The sequence below is a fragment of the Agelaius phoeniceus genome, chromosome 3 (assembly GCF_051311805.1).
Source record: "Agelaius phoeniceus isolate bAgePho1 chromosome 3, bAgePho1.hap1, whole genome shotgun sequence".
Taxonomy (NCBI): domain Eukaryota; kingdom Metazoa; phylum Chordata; class Aves; order Passeriformes; family Icteridae; genus Agelaius; species Agelaius phoeniceus.
The window spans coordinates 6731427-6747785 of record NC_135267.1 but is presented as its reverse complement, the minus strand read 5'-3'; the positions used below and the strand labels follow the sequence as shown (position 1 = coordinate 6747785).

General features: G+C 43.1%; 1 protein-coding gene and 1 long non-coding RNA gene across 5 annotated transcripts; one reads left to right on the top strand and one right to left on the bottom strand.

Moving 5' to 3' along the window:
• Window positions 1–932: 932 nt before the first annotated feature.
• ENPP4 (ectonucleotide pyrophosphatase/phosphodiesterase 4) lies at window positions 933–8869 on the bottom strand. 4 transcript variants are annotated; one of them, XM_054628671.2, is made up of 4 exons: window positions 8519–8869; window positions 6134–6998; window positions 5027–5197; window positions 933–2776 (listed from the first exon to the last, which is right to left on the bottom strand). In XM_054628671.2, the coding sequence occupies exons 2-4, from the start codon at window positions 6954–6956 to the stop codon at window positions 2412–2414; spliced, it is 1359 nt and encodes a 452-aa protein (XP_054484646.1). In that variant the 5' UTR covers window positions 6957–6998; window positions 8519–8869; the 3' UTR covers window positions 933–2411. The 4 variants fall into 4 exon arrangements, with proteins under 4 accessions (XP_054484646.1, XP_054484647.1, XP_054484648.1 ...); XM_054628672.2 differs by having other exon boundaries at window positions 8531–8869; XM_054628673.2 differs by having other exon boundaries at window positions 8660–8869.
• A 3776-nt stretch (window positions 8870–12645) lies between these two features.
• On the top strand, window positions 12646–15875 carry LOC129117812 (uncharacterized). The gene is made up of 3 exons (XR_008533914.2): window positions 12646–12730; window positions 12927–13020; window positions 15056–15875. It is a non-coding gene; the product is annotated as an uncharacterized LOC129117812 (long non-coding RNA).
• The last annotated feature ends 484 nt before the right edge of the window (window positions 15876–16359 follow it).

Genomic DNA, 16359 nt, shown 5'->3' with positions numbered 1-16359 from the left:
TGAAACTTCCTCTTTAAACCCTTTCCACAGGAGCACTGTCTCATCTTCCTGCTAAAGGGAGGAGGACCAGAGGGTGATCAGGATTTCTACTAGACACAGCCACTCGCTGGTTTCACAGCAGCTCAGTGCCTGTAGCAGTTCTCATCAGAAGGGGCTGCCTTAGTGCCAGGAGTAGAAATGCATTTAGACCTTGATTTCCCCAGCTGCAGCAACATTCCTATTTCAGGTCAGAGTTCTGCCATCCTCCTTCAGTCAGCATTTACAGCTCTGGTCACCAAAGCTTTGCCACCTGCCTGGGAGGGGATGCACAGAGGAACTGAGAGCACATCAGCCACTCTCTGTGTGACAGCTGCTGGGGGGAAGGAACACAGTGGAGAAAATACTGTCCTAATCAGTTTTAGCTTCTAGAAAAGAACCCCAAACTCACAGGTAGAGGAGAGGATGTTTGCCAGAAAGGTAAAGTCAGTCAAACCTTTCCGAACACAGGTAATGCAAAGCATCTCCAGTAATTCTCTGACTGACCCTCTGAGGATCCCACTTAGGATTAGCAGAATTACCAGAACATAACAGAACTCTCTCCAACACAGGAATTCAAGCATCCTCCCTTTTACAGCATATCTAAGCCTAGGTTCTAGGCTTAGACACATTCCCTGCAGCACATTCCCTTTGTAGTTATTCATTAACCTGACCTCTTGGTGCATGTAATTAATTAATTTAAATATGGCAGGATGAGGAAGTGACTCTGTGTTCAGTCCAGCTACTGCTCTAGAATACCAACAGGCTAAAATCCAGTACCCTGTCAGTAACAGATATTTCAAGGGGCCTGAGCCTTTTCCAATTCAGCCGAACTCTTTCAAATTCAGATCAATTCAGAGTAAAGCATTAATAAGTAATAATTAGTAGTTATATAAAAAAAAAAAAGGCAGAAGTGGTTAGATTTTAGATTGTGTTTTTAATCAAGTACAATGGAATCCCTAGAGAGGAAGACACACATTACTACAACTTCCACACATTTGTAAAACTCAAGTTTATTTTTTCCAGTGGGCAGTTCAAAGTAACTCCTTCCCTCCAAAGTTCTTGCTCCCTCCCTGTTGGATCACTAAAAGGCTGTGGCCAACACCAAACTGCAATGAATCTGAAGTTGTGAAAGAGAAACCCCATTGCTACCAGGTATCTCTGTCACTTTGTTTTTTAAAGCCATCAGACTTGTAGGACAAGGACCTGATAACTGCAGTTCTCTTTTTGGGTTAGCAATAACAATTTTATCTCAATGAAAGATAAGGTATCATTTAAGGCTTTCTCAATCAAACTATTTTTAATAGCAAGTTACTAGATGACCATTAGCAAAGAATCAAGAGTTTCAATTAAGAGAACAGTTAGCTCTGGTCTTCAGCAGGAATTTGCATCTATGTACCTCAAGCATTATAGAGAATTTATTTTTAAATTAAGATCTGCTAACTTCCTCCTCTTAATTTCCTGGGTTTAAAATACAAGTTTGAAATCCTTGCTTGATGACATGCACATCAAACTTTCAGTTGTTGCTTTTTGGCACAACAGCCTTCAAGAGACAACTATGAGCTGGTACCCAGGGCAGAACCACCTTTATCTCAAGACGACCTTCAGCAGAATTTACTCCTGAGAAATTTTTGATAGGGTTCAGGAGCAGTGATTTTACACTACAGCTGATGTATCTGACTCCCAGGTTAAACTGACTTTTCTTGAGATAAGGCAGTGGTGCCATCCCAGCTGGACCTGTGGATCTAAGTCATCCAGAGACACATATCCAGGAATGCCAGAGCCATGTGTCCAGGCTTGTAAGTGCTGAACCACATAGTTTATTGCTCAAATACAAGAGATATGCACCAGTTCTTTAATCACTTACTTCTATTTTCTTTCTCAGAAATTTCTTACTACACTGCTGACTTAGGGTAGAAACAGAAGTCTCAGATCTTCTCTTTCCCCAAATTTAAGGACACATCAGCATATACTCTCTAAACAAAACTAACTCCTAACTCTCAATAAAGTTTTTCTTTCTAACACAGCTGCAAGAACACTGAAAGTAGTAAATATTAATTTAATACAAAAAAGCAATTATCATTTACAAATATTAAAATTCACTTTGTCTATTCTGGCTAGTCACACTCTGGAGTCTCCTTCTGAAAGTGTTCGGAGACTTGAATGAAAAACTAAGCATCCTTATTTTGTTAAGCATCTCTTCCAGTAAAAAGCCACCTGTTCACCATCTGGTTGTGAAAATATTTTTATATTACACTAGTCACACAAATCAGCAGGGTCTGGCTGTACAGTATTTTACACAGATAAAGTGCATAAACAAAGAATGCCATCCAGTGCAAATTGAAACTGTTCTCCTGAAATCCCAAGGTAGGAAGCGAGGCTCGGCTCCCTCCGCGCTATCCAATCAAAGGATCGTCGTCATCGCTCTGTAACTGGAGCCGGGCAAAGGGCCGGGAGGGAGCCACTCTGTTCTTGGAGATGATGATGATGCAGGTGAAAGTGCTCAGTACCATGAAAACCCCGATGACGATCCCAATGGCCTCGGGCACGCTGATGCACCACTGGTCAGCCAGCAGGCACTTGGTGTTGGCGAAGGTGCCGTTGTGGGGCCGCGGGGCCAGCCCCAGCACGTGGCACATCATGGGGTAGATGTCCACGTTGGCCAGGCTGCCGTGGCTGGAGCCGCGCCGGAAGGCAGGACCGCGCGCGGCCAGGAACGGGTGCATGCTGGGCAGGGCGTTGTCATAGCCGTGGTCCCCCACTGCAGGGGGCAGAGCACACAGTCACTGTCACAGCCACTGCTCCCCTCTCCATCTCCCCCACCCCCACAGCACGCGTGCTCACCAAAGGTTAATGCTCAACAGAAAAGCAGCTGTTGGATCAACTGCAGAAGGAAGACAGAGTTTCTTCCCTCTTCTCCCAAACCCCACAAGTCTTTTCCCACACTGGCCTTTCCCCGTGGTTCTCACTCCTATTAATCTCTTTTCCTTTCAGTGCTTAACACTTCCAGTGTTCCCCTTGCCATTCTTCATGCCAAAGTTGAAAAGGAGGTTGCCATTCCACAATGAGTCAGTAGATAGAATGCAAAGTTTTTACTCCTCAGATTTTGGAAAGTCATCTCTCCTTGCAGAGTGGACATTTTAATTACTTATTAAAAATCAGGCACCTTTCCCTTGATAGTGCTCAGTTTGAGCATATGAAATACCCTCAATTCATGCTTATCAGATAAAGTACTTCAGCTCAAGGGACACCCAGAGAGTCAAAATCAAAAGACAAAGGATCACTGTGCCTCTGGCAGGCACACAGCAAAACCTTTGTGGCTATAAGGTCAGGAGAACTTGGACATCTGGTAGGTTTTGAAGATTATAAACAGCTGAAGAGCAGCCATTGTCAAATTTCCTAACAGCATTCCTGAAAAACCTGTCCAAGGTGCCAGAAGTCTCTCACAGCACAGTATTTGAGTGACTGCATTTGAGTCCATTTCTTAGTAACAGTGGAGGGATATCCCTGAGAACTGTTTCCTTGGGTGCATCCCTGAAGCTTCTGATGCAAAACATCCAGATTCCAACTGATTATGTCACACTCACCGCTTCAGTGAGCTTCCTCTCTAGCCTTTTTTAATCTTTTCTACCATTCTGTTTGTTACCACATCTTGTTTGTTTTGACTCATGGCTGCCACTTTGTCCATGAAGACAACCTTAAATAGGCTTTTAGGCTAAAACCTCCCCTGCCTGATTCTGGGAAGCCTTCACAAATAAAACTGATTTGAAAAGAGATTTACTTCAACTGATACAATGCTGCTCCTTATAAATATTCACTTAGTAACTATTTTTAAGTACATGAAATTGAATCTAAGCAGAAACAAGAAAAAGAGAACTCTGATCAGAGAACACCTGTGCTACATGTTGCCAAATTGAAGATAATTGTAGCAAATCCGTGGGGAAATTAAAATATAAACGCATCCTGTATTAAACAGTAGTACTGTACAAATACTGAAAAAACCTGAACTTAATTCTGCAATGGGCAGACAGTAAAATCAGCTAAACTGGGTGCAACCAGGATTTCACACCACTCCACATCCTGTGCCTAACAGCAGTCATACAGGGAAGTATCCAGGAGGGATATCCCTGACCCTACGAACCAGGCTGAGCTGTTGGCTGCTCAGAAACTTCCCAGAAGTTGGTACTTTTGTATTTAATTTCTATTAATGGATTTTCCTACCAAGAATCTGTCTAATCACTTTCTGAACACACATATACACACACACACACTCTGAGCCTTCATCTGCAACCAGAATTACAGGTTGAATTTTCATACTATTAAAAGAAGGAAATCTATCTGGAATTTCTTCTTTGAGATACACTTTCATGTGACTGTTGCATTTTTTTCTATAAATTATCCATGCCTGTTGTCTGCCAAAAAAACCCCTGCATATGGAACACCTGGAAATATATACACCTACATATACACACACATAAAAAAATATATATATGTGTGTGTAATTTGACATTCTAGCAGGAAGAAAGTGCACAGCATAGCAAGACACTGAGAACTGACACCTGTTGAGTTTTGTCTTTCAAACATGCTGCTGGGTTCCTACTATTTTTAGTATTTCCTGCCATTTATTTTCATTCCCTAGAACATGTACTGTAATATTAAATGTTGTGTGTTGCATGCTTTGATTTGTGCACCCCTACATATGTATTTTATTACAATAAAAAGTCAAACCACACTCCAGGGAAAGCTTGAGTCAGACTGCTAACCTGCCTAAGATAACTCAGACTATTAAGTTGAACATGTCAAAGTGTTTCAGCCAACAGAATATTGCCCCATCTCCTCCTCATCTGTTAAACACTCCAGGCTCAGGCTGAGAACATTCTAGAAAATGCTGCATTATTCCTAAACTTGCACAGTGTCAGGACTCCCCTCACTAAATGAGAACCACCCTGCAGCTGGCTGGAGTAAAACAAGGCAGTTTACCCACACAAACCACAGAGGAACACACACTTACACTTGGAAAGGGACTCGTTCTGTACGATTGTCCAGCCTTCATCTGCGACCAGGATTATGGGCTGGATTCTCTTGTGATGGCGATAATGGAATCTGTCTGGAATTTCTTCTTTCAGGTAAACCTTCATGTGACTGTTGCAATTTTTGAGTAAGTTATACACATCTTCTTTGTCTGCCAAGGAAAATATTGCGTGTGAAACAGAGGGAAATTAACTCCTGTTTAGTACAATTAATCTGTCATTAAACCTAAGGTCCATTACTTCAAAATAATTAATAATTTTTAAAAAACACATAGAAAAGCAATTTTTTGGTGTCCCTTACGAAATGCTGCAACGGTTGAGGTGAATTTCAAAATTTGCTTTCATTTTAAATCAGACTCCTCCCAGATGTGGGTTTGGACCTACAACTCAACTTACAATCTGGGCTTGAAGGGCAAAATTCAAGCAGAGAAATCAAGAGAAAGCAACCACCCCCTCAAGTAGACAATATTTTACCCAATGCAGTAATTTTTTTTTGTTTTGTTTTTACTGTAGGAATCACTTTGTTCATTAGTCTGGCCACAGAGAGGCCAGCAATGTCATGATTTCAGACATGCCTGCTGGGGACAACTCCAAGACACAAAAATGGAATTCATGGTACAAAATCTTAGGTTTCACTCCCAAAAACAGAAGTGGTAAAATGATCAAAGTTGGGGGACTAGATTTTTACTTGGAAACTTACACAATGATGTTTTTTATTCTGAATAAACACATGGGTTTATTTCATGCTCACTGTGAATCACAGCTGCACAGACTTAAGTGAGCATCAACAGAGCAGGCAAACTAAGTACCTACCTACTTTCTCAACCACCTGTACCAGGGTTATCCTTATCAGCCACAGCAATTTGACAAAAAACTCTCCTTGTCCCACTGATTGTCAAAACAAACTTCCAAATAAAAATAAGCCATCATTCTTTAGCTTACTCCTTATGCAAAAGTTTTGCAACATGAACTCCATAGGTTTTGCAAAAGATGAGAACAGCCTAGCATACTGTGTACTTTTTAGAGGCAAGATCAACAAGACTTAATTCTCAGTATATGCCTTAAAAAACAACCAAACCCAAACATACTCTGCCTTGGCAGCACTGCAGCAACAGGAGTCCTGTCTATCAGGGTGTAGTTATTGCGCCCGAGGCATTTGTCCAGGACAATCAGCCTCTCTGCAGAGCAGGAGGCCATTCCATGGTCACTTGTTATTATGACATTTACAGTGTCCCACAGGCCCGATGCCTTCAGCTTGCTCATAAGGAAACCAACGTGTTTATCCACTTCTTCCAACACTCTGTGCATGTTCTGGGTGTCGCTTGGGCCGTACTTGTGCCCGCTCGCATCTGGTTCTTCCCAGTAGAGCACAGCAAAATTGACCACTGGGTCAGAGCTGTTCAGCCACTCCACAATTCTCTCCACTCGCTCCTCAAACTTCACAGAGAAGTTGTACTTCATAAAGAAATGAGGGGTTGTGTTGTTGATTTTTACATCGCTACCGGGCCACATTGCAGCAGCACTTGCTCCCTTTCCCTGCTGTTGGTTTGTTACCCAAATTGGAACTGCATCATTCCACCAGAAGGGATCTGAATCGTTGAACTGTGAAAAATATTTCTTGGCATCAGCATCGTACATGTCATTAGCCACAATGCCGTGGCTTTCCTCATATAAACCTGTCACTATGGTGTAATGGTTTGGGAAGGTCTTGGTGATGAAAGTATTCTTGACTTCTTTTACAAGCACACCATCCTCAATGAATTCCTGGAGGTGAGGAAGTTTGTAGGTTTCCAAGTAGTCAGCCCTGAAGCCATCAAAGGACACGAGGAGCAACTTGGGTACCGAGTCACCAGCTGAGCGAGCACAACAGAGGAGGATTCCAGCAAAAAACAACATCAACATCGAGCTCATTGTGGAGACTTTGAAGTGCTTCCAGCAGGTAATCAGATGCACCTGAAAAATTTAAACAGACAAGGATGTAACCAAAACAATTCTACTGTGACCAGTTTAGCTAGCTATACATTATAGACATCTTCCTTCCAGAGGGTAATTTCAAAACACTCAGTCTAAACAACCACTCGAGTCAACAGTGGATTTCCCTACTGACTTCGGAGGTTTCTCACAAATTATCAGTTTTTCATATATTAAAATAAATGTGCAGCGAGATTTTTTTCCACTGAAGACTAAATGAAAGGAAGAATTGTTTTCTTTTGATCAGTTACTCCATTGTTGTGTGTGTCCTATTCCAATTCTACATTCCAAGACAGAAAATCAGTATTTTTCCTCATGTTCAAGCACAGGCACAAGGACTTGAACAGCTCCAGACCCACATTTAAGAGTCCTCTGCAGCCCTAAATTCTTATTACACATCACTTTTAATGTCAGAAGCCTTTTTCTACTATAATTGTAGTTTTCCTTTTTCATCTCACTTTTCCTTACAGTTTCCACCCTCTAGAGTTGCTGGAAGACTTTTCAGCCTTTCAACAGTCACATTTACTCGTTGCTCATTCCATACACAGAACTGTCAGGAGTAACTTCTCCTTTCCTTCTAAGCTGCTCTACATCTACCATAACAGCATTTAAACCTGTCCTTCTTACACCACACTTTTCTCTCTATAAAAAAACCCCAAATTAATAGCTTTATCTATGAGGTAAGTATTTCTCAGCAAGGAATTAATGGTTATGAGTGCCAGGTACAATCTGTAAGCTTTGACCCTCTCTTAATGTATTGTGTGTGACTTAAGCACTTTGTTTAGGAAGCTACAGAACGATGCTCTGTCTTTAAAAGAGGAAACGAAGCTCCAGGTTTCACAAAACCTTCTGCAATGTTGTTAGGCAGCTTATTTGCTTCTCAAGAAGAGCCCCATTCCAGCAATTTTCCCCTTTCTATTTCTTTTATCCTTTATCTTCCTTTATGTGCAGACAAACTGTGATTCTAGGAGGCACAGCAGCTGCTTTCCCAACCTTTTTAACATCAATCCTTCCCGCAAGCTCCTTAAAACAGCAGGGTTATTTTAAAGGCGTAAGGAGCTTTAATGTTAGCTGTAGCTTTAGCAGTGACGGGAATTCCAAGCACGGGAAGCCACCCCCTGCCCCGGTCTCCAACAGTTAAATTGTCTGCAGAAGATACAAAAGTTACAAGGATTGTCAAAAAACAGCACTAAGGCAGCTCTTAGCACCGAGGACTTGGAGGACACACGCCTTTTAAAGAAGAAAAAGGAGAAAAGAAATGGGAAGCGCAACGCAGCGGCGAGATCACCCCTTCGATGTTGTCAGGTGCTTTAGAAAGCAGAACCAGAGTTTTCCACAGCGCAGTAAGAGGCAAACCCGCGGCGTTCCCTTGGAAATGCTCCGCAGTTGCTCAGCACTGCTGTTTTTATACACGAGTGGCACGTTCTAACCAAAAATTAACTCTGCCCCAGGCAAACCCAGCAAAGCAAGCTAGCTGTGAAATACCACCAACACCAGTCCACCTGCTCCCAGACCTCCCGACCAGGTTTTGGAGTAGCTCGGCTGGGTCAGAACGGAGGTTATTCCGCCTGCAAAGCGCGCACACGCGGCACCGCCGACCAACCGGGCGCTCCGGGTCGGTTTCCCCCGCGCCTGTCCCTCACCCGCACTCGGACCGGGCTCACCGTCCCCAGAGCCTCCCGCCGCGGGACACCCCGGTCCCCGCCGGGGCCCCGCCGTGAGGTCCCGCAGAGCTCCGGCTCTGCTCGGGCCGGGACGCGCGGGCGGCACCGGAGGTGACCGGGGGCAGCGGGGACGGGGGTTCAGCGCCTGCGCACCCGCCGCCCGCGCAGCCCCAACCGGCAACTGACGGGCCTTGAGGGGGGGCGCGGGAGCCCGTCGGTGAGCGCGGCCTCCGCCCGCTGTGATTGGCTGAGGGCCCGCTGGCGGGAGATCCGATTGGCTGCGGCGTGGGGGGCGTGGCGCTGGGATGAACGGCGGGGGGGGGGAGCGGGAAGTGAGAGGGGTTGTGAGGGCTGTGGGGGGGAAGCACGCGCGCTAGGGGAGCAGTGGGGAATTTCTGTGACTGAAGTGTCACAGAGTCAATTAGATGGAAAAGAGCTCTGAGATTGTCGACCTCAAACTATGGCCGACGACCACTTTGTCAACTAGACCATGTCTCTCAGTGCCGCGTCCAGTCTTTCCTTGAACACCTCCAGGGACAGTGACTCCACCGCTTGCCCCGGCAGCCCATTCTAATGTCTAACTGTTGGAGTACCCTTTTTGTGAAGAAATTATTCTAAATTATTCTTAAGGTCCAACTAAAAACCTCCCGTGGTGCAGCTTGAGACTATGACCGTCCTGTCCCTGTTCCCTTGGAGCAGAGCCTGACCCCCACCTGGCTGCCCCCTCCTGTCAGGGAGTTTTGCAGAGCCAGAATATCCCCCCTGAGCCTCCTTTTCTCCAGGCTGAGCCCCTTTCCCAGCTCCCTCAGCTGCTCCTCCTCAGGCCTGTGTTCCAGAGCCTTCCCCAGCTCCGTTCCCTTCCCTGCACACGCTCCAGCCCCTCAATGTCCTGAATTGAGGGGCCCAGAGCTGGGCACAGCCCTGGAGGTGACCTCGGCAGTGCCCAGCACAGGGGACAGTCACTGCCCTGCTCCTGCTGCCACCCACCGGGATGAAGGGGCAGAGCTGAGGGGAGCCATGGGGGCTGTGGCGTGAACCCTCCCAAGCAGAGCAACGTGGTGTTTCCAGGGAGCTCAGGGGTTTGTCAGGGATGTGTTGTACCCCTGGCGCGGGATGCAGCTCACTTTGGGGCTGTTTGCTGCGCTTCCCATTGCTGTAGAAGGGCACCGTGAGGTGAGGCTGCGATGGGACACGTCCTTGGGAGTGTCCCGGTGTTTTCCCAGCACGCCCATAATTTGCCTCCTGCCTCCTTTGCAGGTGCCCGGCAGCCCCAGGCTGTCACCTTTTCGAGGCCGTGCTGCTTGTCACCATGACTCCTCCATGACTCCGTCTCCCTTTTGGTCACACAGCTCTGTAAATTGGATGTTCATATTCTTTCACGCACATTGCCTTTTGTGGTCTCTTGTGGGGGAAAAAAAAAATTGTTTACCCTAAAACTCAGAATACAGGCAGGAAATAGTCAGATGTTGCTGAATGTACTCTGAGTGCTACTGCAGCAGAGTGTACTACAATGAGTTGAGATTTGTTTTGGGTCCTGGTGTAAGTTTGCTACATAAATTAAGGCAAATAGTTTACATTCCCATGGTTTTCCTTTTTATTATGAGAAGGGATTAGTAATTCTGCAAAACCTGTTAAGTTACTGGGGCTGACAAACAATGAGACCAGCTCTAGGTAGAGGAATGAAGCATCCTTTGCTAGCACAGAGCACAAATCATCACTATTTAAAATTTCATCCTAAAAACTGATAAAAAGACATGCTTATAGCTTCATAACTGATTGAAGTGGATCTGAATTTCATTCTGTATACCCTGCTAGATGTTTATTCTGCAGTGTAGATTTCAGCTTGTTTCTTCCTAATGGCTTTCACATATGTATGAGTTAAGCAGGTTTTGCTACCTGTGTGTGCCAGCTGTGGAGTGGCTCTAAAATGTGGTACAATAGGCTGAATAAAGTGACACACCCCTGATTCACCTTGATTTATGGAATGTAGCAGGCATGGCAAAACACAGGCCTGTAAAAGAGGGGAAAAAAACATCTCCAGCTACTCAGGGGTTATGTGTCAAGTTCAAGTCAAGGTCCTTCTGGGGTTTTTTTCCTCTGAGTCTCTTTTTGATTACACAAATTCAGCTTTGTGAATATGCACATGGCAGCTGATCATGTGGAGGAGGGATACGTCCTTTATAAATGACTTTGTTGTATTGCCTTAAAAATATTTTTTACACAGAGTGAACTAGAGCTCCAGGGAATGTATAACAGACAAGGTACAATATTTTGACCAATTTCATTAAGTTACAATTGAGTTCTTGTTAAAAACTTTATGTGCAGATGCAGGCAACTTTTAAGCACCGAGGCTCTTTTGCCAGACTACTTTTGTAGCATACTCACTCAGCTATTCAGCCCTGAAAGGTGTGAGTAATCTCTTGTTTACCCTTGCCCACATGCTTTGAAAACCATTTGCAGTGTTCACTTATTCAGAAGCCCAGCCTAATGTGTTGTGCCCAGTTTGACACATCATACAGGCAGCACACCACAGCAGCTCTGAACTCTGAGCTGGTCTGGCCAATATCTGTCTAATGTGTTTAATTCAGCTCTTGGTTCCATTTACAGTGTTTGCCTACAAGAAATGGCTGAGTTACATGTATACTGACATTAAGAGGAGTAAAACTGAGCACTACTGAGATGTTTGCCTTTCTTCGCCTTGATTTCTCTGTTGTATTTTAGCCCATGTTTGCCTTTAGAGGCTGCAGTTCTAAGCACTGGATGCTGCCAGAGCTGTCCAGATTTAGTGCTGGAGTACAATTGAGCATTTGCAGCTCAAAAAATGGTCTTTTCTTCTGGTCAATGCCAGAAGAAAAGAGCAGGCAACCTCAAAATATTCTCAGGGTTTGCTAGGTTTAGTACAACGCTTAGATGAGAAACCATGCCCTCTAGTTGGCAGTATTGTAGAGGTGAGGCAACTGAATTTATATGGATTAATTAAATTTGGGGTTAAACTTGGACTAATTTAATTTGGATTGTTTAACCTGGAGAAGAGAAGGCTTAGGGGTGACCTAACTCTGGCTTCTATCACCTGAAGGGTGCCTACAAGAAAGATGGAGAGGGACTTTTTACAAGACCGTGGAGTGACAAGACAAGGGGAAATGGCTTCAAACTGAAAGAGAGCAAGTTTAGATTGGATATCAGGAAAAAAAGTCTTCCCTGTGATGGTGGTGAGGCCCTGGCACAGGTTGTCCAGAGAAGCTGGGGGTGCCCCATCCCTGGAAGTGTTCAAGGTCAGGTTAGAAGGGGCTTGGAGCAACATGGGCATAGTGGAAAATGTCCCTGCCCTGTATTGCATATTTTCCTGAACAAGAACTATTTCCTGTATTTCCAGTTTTATTCTCAATTTTATCCATGTGATGGAGACCTCTGTCACCATTTTTCCATTTTTGCTCAGTAGTTTTTTTAATCTGTCATTTAACTTGTAATTTACTGTGTTTTGATGCATCTTTATAAAATTGAGATGAAAAAAAACCAGACGTTTCATGAAACCATAAAAAGAGCTGGGTAAGTAACAGCTGTTAAACTTTATTAGACCTTAAGCTTTTAGTGCCCATTTAATCCAAAGTATTGCTTGTGTATGGAGGCTATAAAGAAAAAGGGCTCTTAACCTTTCTGTTTCTCAAAATTTGTGGAAGGAGATCCCTAAGGCTGTATGACAGGGTGATACAGAGGACTGTAGTGTCTCTGCCTTCTTTATTTCAGTTACCAGAGCCTCCCCTGCAAACAGGCGTGAAGCTGGGTTGCTGAGCTTTTCAAGGGTGCTTAGTTTCAGAGATAAACAAGGCTGTTGAAATTATGCCAGATTTTAAAGGCAAACAAAAATGTTTTTCTTGGAGCAGTTAGGCAGATAAAATGTTGGTATTTCTTAGGCTCTTAGGTATTCCAATGCAATTTCTAAACATGGACTTAAAGACCAAATCAAGTAAAGTTTTACAAAATGAACTGTAGAATACCAAAAATAAAGGGCTTTGAAACATCAAAATTGGGAACAATTAGGTGCTGCAGCAGGTAAAGCAGTTTTTCAAATGTATGTTGACAATGACTCCTGGTATTTTTAACAACTAAAAGCTGTTGATAACATGAGAATTAAGTGTCCTGTGCAAAGTGATTTTCTATTGTTTGTCTGGTTCCAAGTGGAGAAATGTCTGTCATATGCAGAGTGAAATTTATGGGTGTGTTGGCTTTAAATATGCCTTTTATGCAGCCAGCAGGCAAGGAAATCTGGGTGAATGTGAATGACCATTACTACAGTGGGGTCCTGGATTCCTGAACCAGCCCCTCAAGACTGCAGAATCCAGGTCAGTTCAGCAGAACAACAGATGGATTTCTGGATGCCTGCTTCAAGGATGTGCTGACTCCTGTGTAAAATGTGTCATCCTGAACATTTTCCAAACCACTGTCTTCTGAAATAATTCTTTGGTGTGTTTGTTTTTCTTACTGCAGTACAAATAGAGTACAGATAAAGGAACAAATAGTGGGATAAAATCTTGTCCTCGTGCTGTTTAGTGCAAGATTGGCAGTGGATAGAGGATTACTGTTGATGAACTGTGTAGAGATGAGGTGCTGCCAAAAGCTGAGGCTGGAAATGGTGCAGGAGTTTGTGGTTGATTTCCTCCAGGTATTGAGTGCAGCCAGGAGTGAAAACAAAAACAAAGTGTATGAATTTATTGCAAGTCCCTTGTAGTATGTCTGTAAGCCATGACCAGTCTGTCTCCTAGAGCCCACAGTGTAGTGTTGATGATGTCCTTGAACTACATGTCGCAAAGCTTTGAAAATTTTGAATATTTATGAAGGAAAAAACTTGGTTTTTTGGTTTTATTTTCGTTGTTGTTGGTTGGTTTTTTTTGGTTGGTTTTTTTTTTTTTTTTTTTGTGAGGGTTTGGATTTTTTTGTTTTTTGTTTTTTGTAAAACCAACATCCTGAATGGCCAGGAACCTTCATGATTTTGCATTGAGTGCGCTTAAGTGCAAATGAAGGGTCTGATCCTCTGGGATGCTAAGATCCCTCAGAAACTGAGGGACAGTAAACTTTGTTTACCATCATTCAGTTTCAAGTTCAGCTGTTTCCAAGAACTCTGAGTGTTTTAACCGTTCAAGATTTTTTTTGCATGTCTTTGTCTGGAAAAAGATACTTTAGAGCAAGCAACTGAAGGGCCTTAATTTCTTCAGGTTATGAGGAATGATTTACAGGCTCTTTGCTTAAATTGTGCAAGTATCTTCATTGAGAAAAATGAAACTGAAGGACTCTTTTATTAAACCATTAAAACTAGAGGAATATCCAACTGGAAATGACCAGAGAAATTCCTGTAAAAGCAGGTTGCTATTTCTAGACAGGGAACCACTGAAGCTACTTGTGGCACTGATGGATGAGTTGAAGTTTACAATATTATGGAATGTCTAGAATATGTGCAATTTATTGCTTCAATAAAGGTGTACCCAGGTAGAAGTCTTCAGAATCTGTACTAAATAGTGTAATGTGAGGTTTTGCCTCTGATTCTTAATCTCTGAGAATATGTGAGGTGCTCTCTTTAGGGATCTGATATTCTTGTCACTCTTTGTTCTTTCCACCCTTCTCTTCTACTCTGGAGGAGAGGGATAACTGACTCTAGCAATGCAGGAATTTCTTTACAAGTCAGTCAGTCTTCTGCTTGTCATTTTTAAAATAAGTGCAAGGTGGAGGAGCTGATTTCTGTTGGGGTTTCAGGGTAAACTGCTGAAGTTTCAGTAGTAGCTTCAGCAGTCAGAGTGTGTCATTGCCCTTATCCTTCAGATAAATCAAGTTGCTCTAAGCAAACAACTTAAATACCAGTAAATGTCTCTGTGTGTTTGGGCTGCTGAACTGAGCTCAATGTGTCTCTGCAGAGTGAACCAGGCAGTGATCTGGGTTCCTAGGCTCAGTTTTGATGTCCATTTGTGGGCTTCTAAATATAGTTAAATATCAGCCTTGCTGTCTAAACAGACAAATCTATTTTGGGGAGCTCTGATAACTGGACTGTATTAAAGACCATCTTCATCTCCTTTTGATGTAATTATTTCCATCATTTTCTATGATGTACTTTGAGGTGCTCATTGGTGTCCACTGGACTGTAGAAAGAATCAGTGATTTGCTTATTCCAGGTGCTGAACACTAACAAAATTTTAACTTGTGTCTAAGTATGCTAACTGGACTTGTTGATTCTGGTATGTCTTCCTTTAAAAAGAATAAAGTTGAAGTGAAATCAGAAATTCAGTCATAAAGTAAAAACCAAGCTTCTCTTGAAAGTGAGGAGTTCTATTGCTCATGTTCTTTGTCCTTTTATGAACTTTACTGCTTGTGGTTTTTGTGTTTCTGCAGAGCTGGTGACCAGGATTACCAGTGGCTCACGTGGGTCAAGATGATCAGTGACACAACCTGGATTACAGAATTAGCAGCAGAAAGTATTGTGTTACTAACTTCCACATTAACTCAACACCTTCTAGATTTGGGAGCAGAGGAATTTAGGGAATGGATCAGATTGGTGATCTCTGTTTTGTAATCTTGCATTCTCATGGCTTTAGGGTGGGACTGTTACTCAGAGGGCTTTAGTTGTGCTGAGACTTTTTTTTTGCTCTCCTGCCTCATACAACCTCTTCCCTCTCACTTCTGTGCAGGAGAGAATTCCCATTTCACTGGACACTTAATGATCACTTTCGTTGCTCTTGGAGGGTGGCAGAGGAAAGAAGAACTTGGATAACTCACAATAAAGAAACCCACATGAACTGTATTTATTTTTAAATAATACTCACCTTATGCTCTTACTCCTTGTTTTACTTCTGATATTTTAAACCCTCCAGCAGGTGCTGCTGCATCCTGCAAATGTCTTCGTGGAGGGAAAAAAAAAATGTCACGGACTGGACTACAACTGGACTTTGTTCTTTGTTTTGTGTCGTGCATATTTCTGTGTTCTTTTTTTCCCCTTAAACTCTCCTTAATAACTCAAAGGTGAGTTATTAAGGAGAGAGTTTTTATGATCCCAGGAGTTTAATCCTGCAAGCACTCTGTAAGAAGGGGTTGAAGATCAGTGGGAGTTGCTGATCAAAGTCATGCTGAGAGCAAGCTGAACAGACCCAGGCAGAAATACATTTGTCTTTCTACAAAATATGAAGAAATCCAAGTGTTTTCTTAGAAGTGAAAAGTAGTCCTAAAAGAAGTTGAATTTATAAAACTTACCTGCTGTTTTATTGCTTTTGTGAAGTTTCTGGAACTTCAGTAATTTAAGTTCATGATTTTAAATCGGTCTTATCATTAGCCTTGGTCTTGAGTGTTAGAAGTTTGCAAGACAGATTACACAGCACCCATTTCAGAATCTCTGAGTTAGGATTTCCAGGATTTAGTGAGGAATTGTGGCTGAGTTACATACAGCTAATTTAAAGAGATGTGCTTTGTCCTGTTTGGTGATGGACCACTTGTGCCAGGCAGGAATGAGGGGGTAGTAAGAGTTGAAATTTGGCCTTGGTAATGAGTAATGTATCCTTGCAGTCCTTGAGTTGCAGCGGGCCAGAAAGGCCCTCGAGAACTGAGAGATCTCATTGATCTCTGATACTTACCTGCATATTTGTACTGCACAATCACAGTGATTAAACTTGTTTGTGACCATGATCTTGGCACTTTTCTGCTTA

Coding starts and splice junctions, on each gene's coding strand:
- ENPP4 (XM_054628671.2), bottom strand. CDS start 6,956: ATGAGCTCGATGTTGATGTTGTTTTTTGCTGGAATCCTCCTCTGTTGT. Junction 5,198..6,133: donor TGCAGTGCTGCCAAGGCAGA/GTATGTTTGGGT, acceptor TTTCCTTGGCAG/ACAAAGAAGATGTGTATAAC. Junction 2,777..5,026: donor GAACGAGTCCCTTTCCAAGT/GTAAGTGTGTGT, acceptor TGCCCCCTGCAG/TGGGGGACCACGGCTATGAC.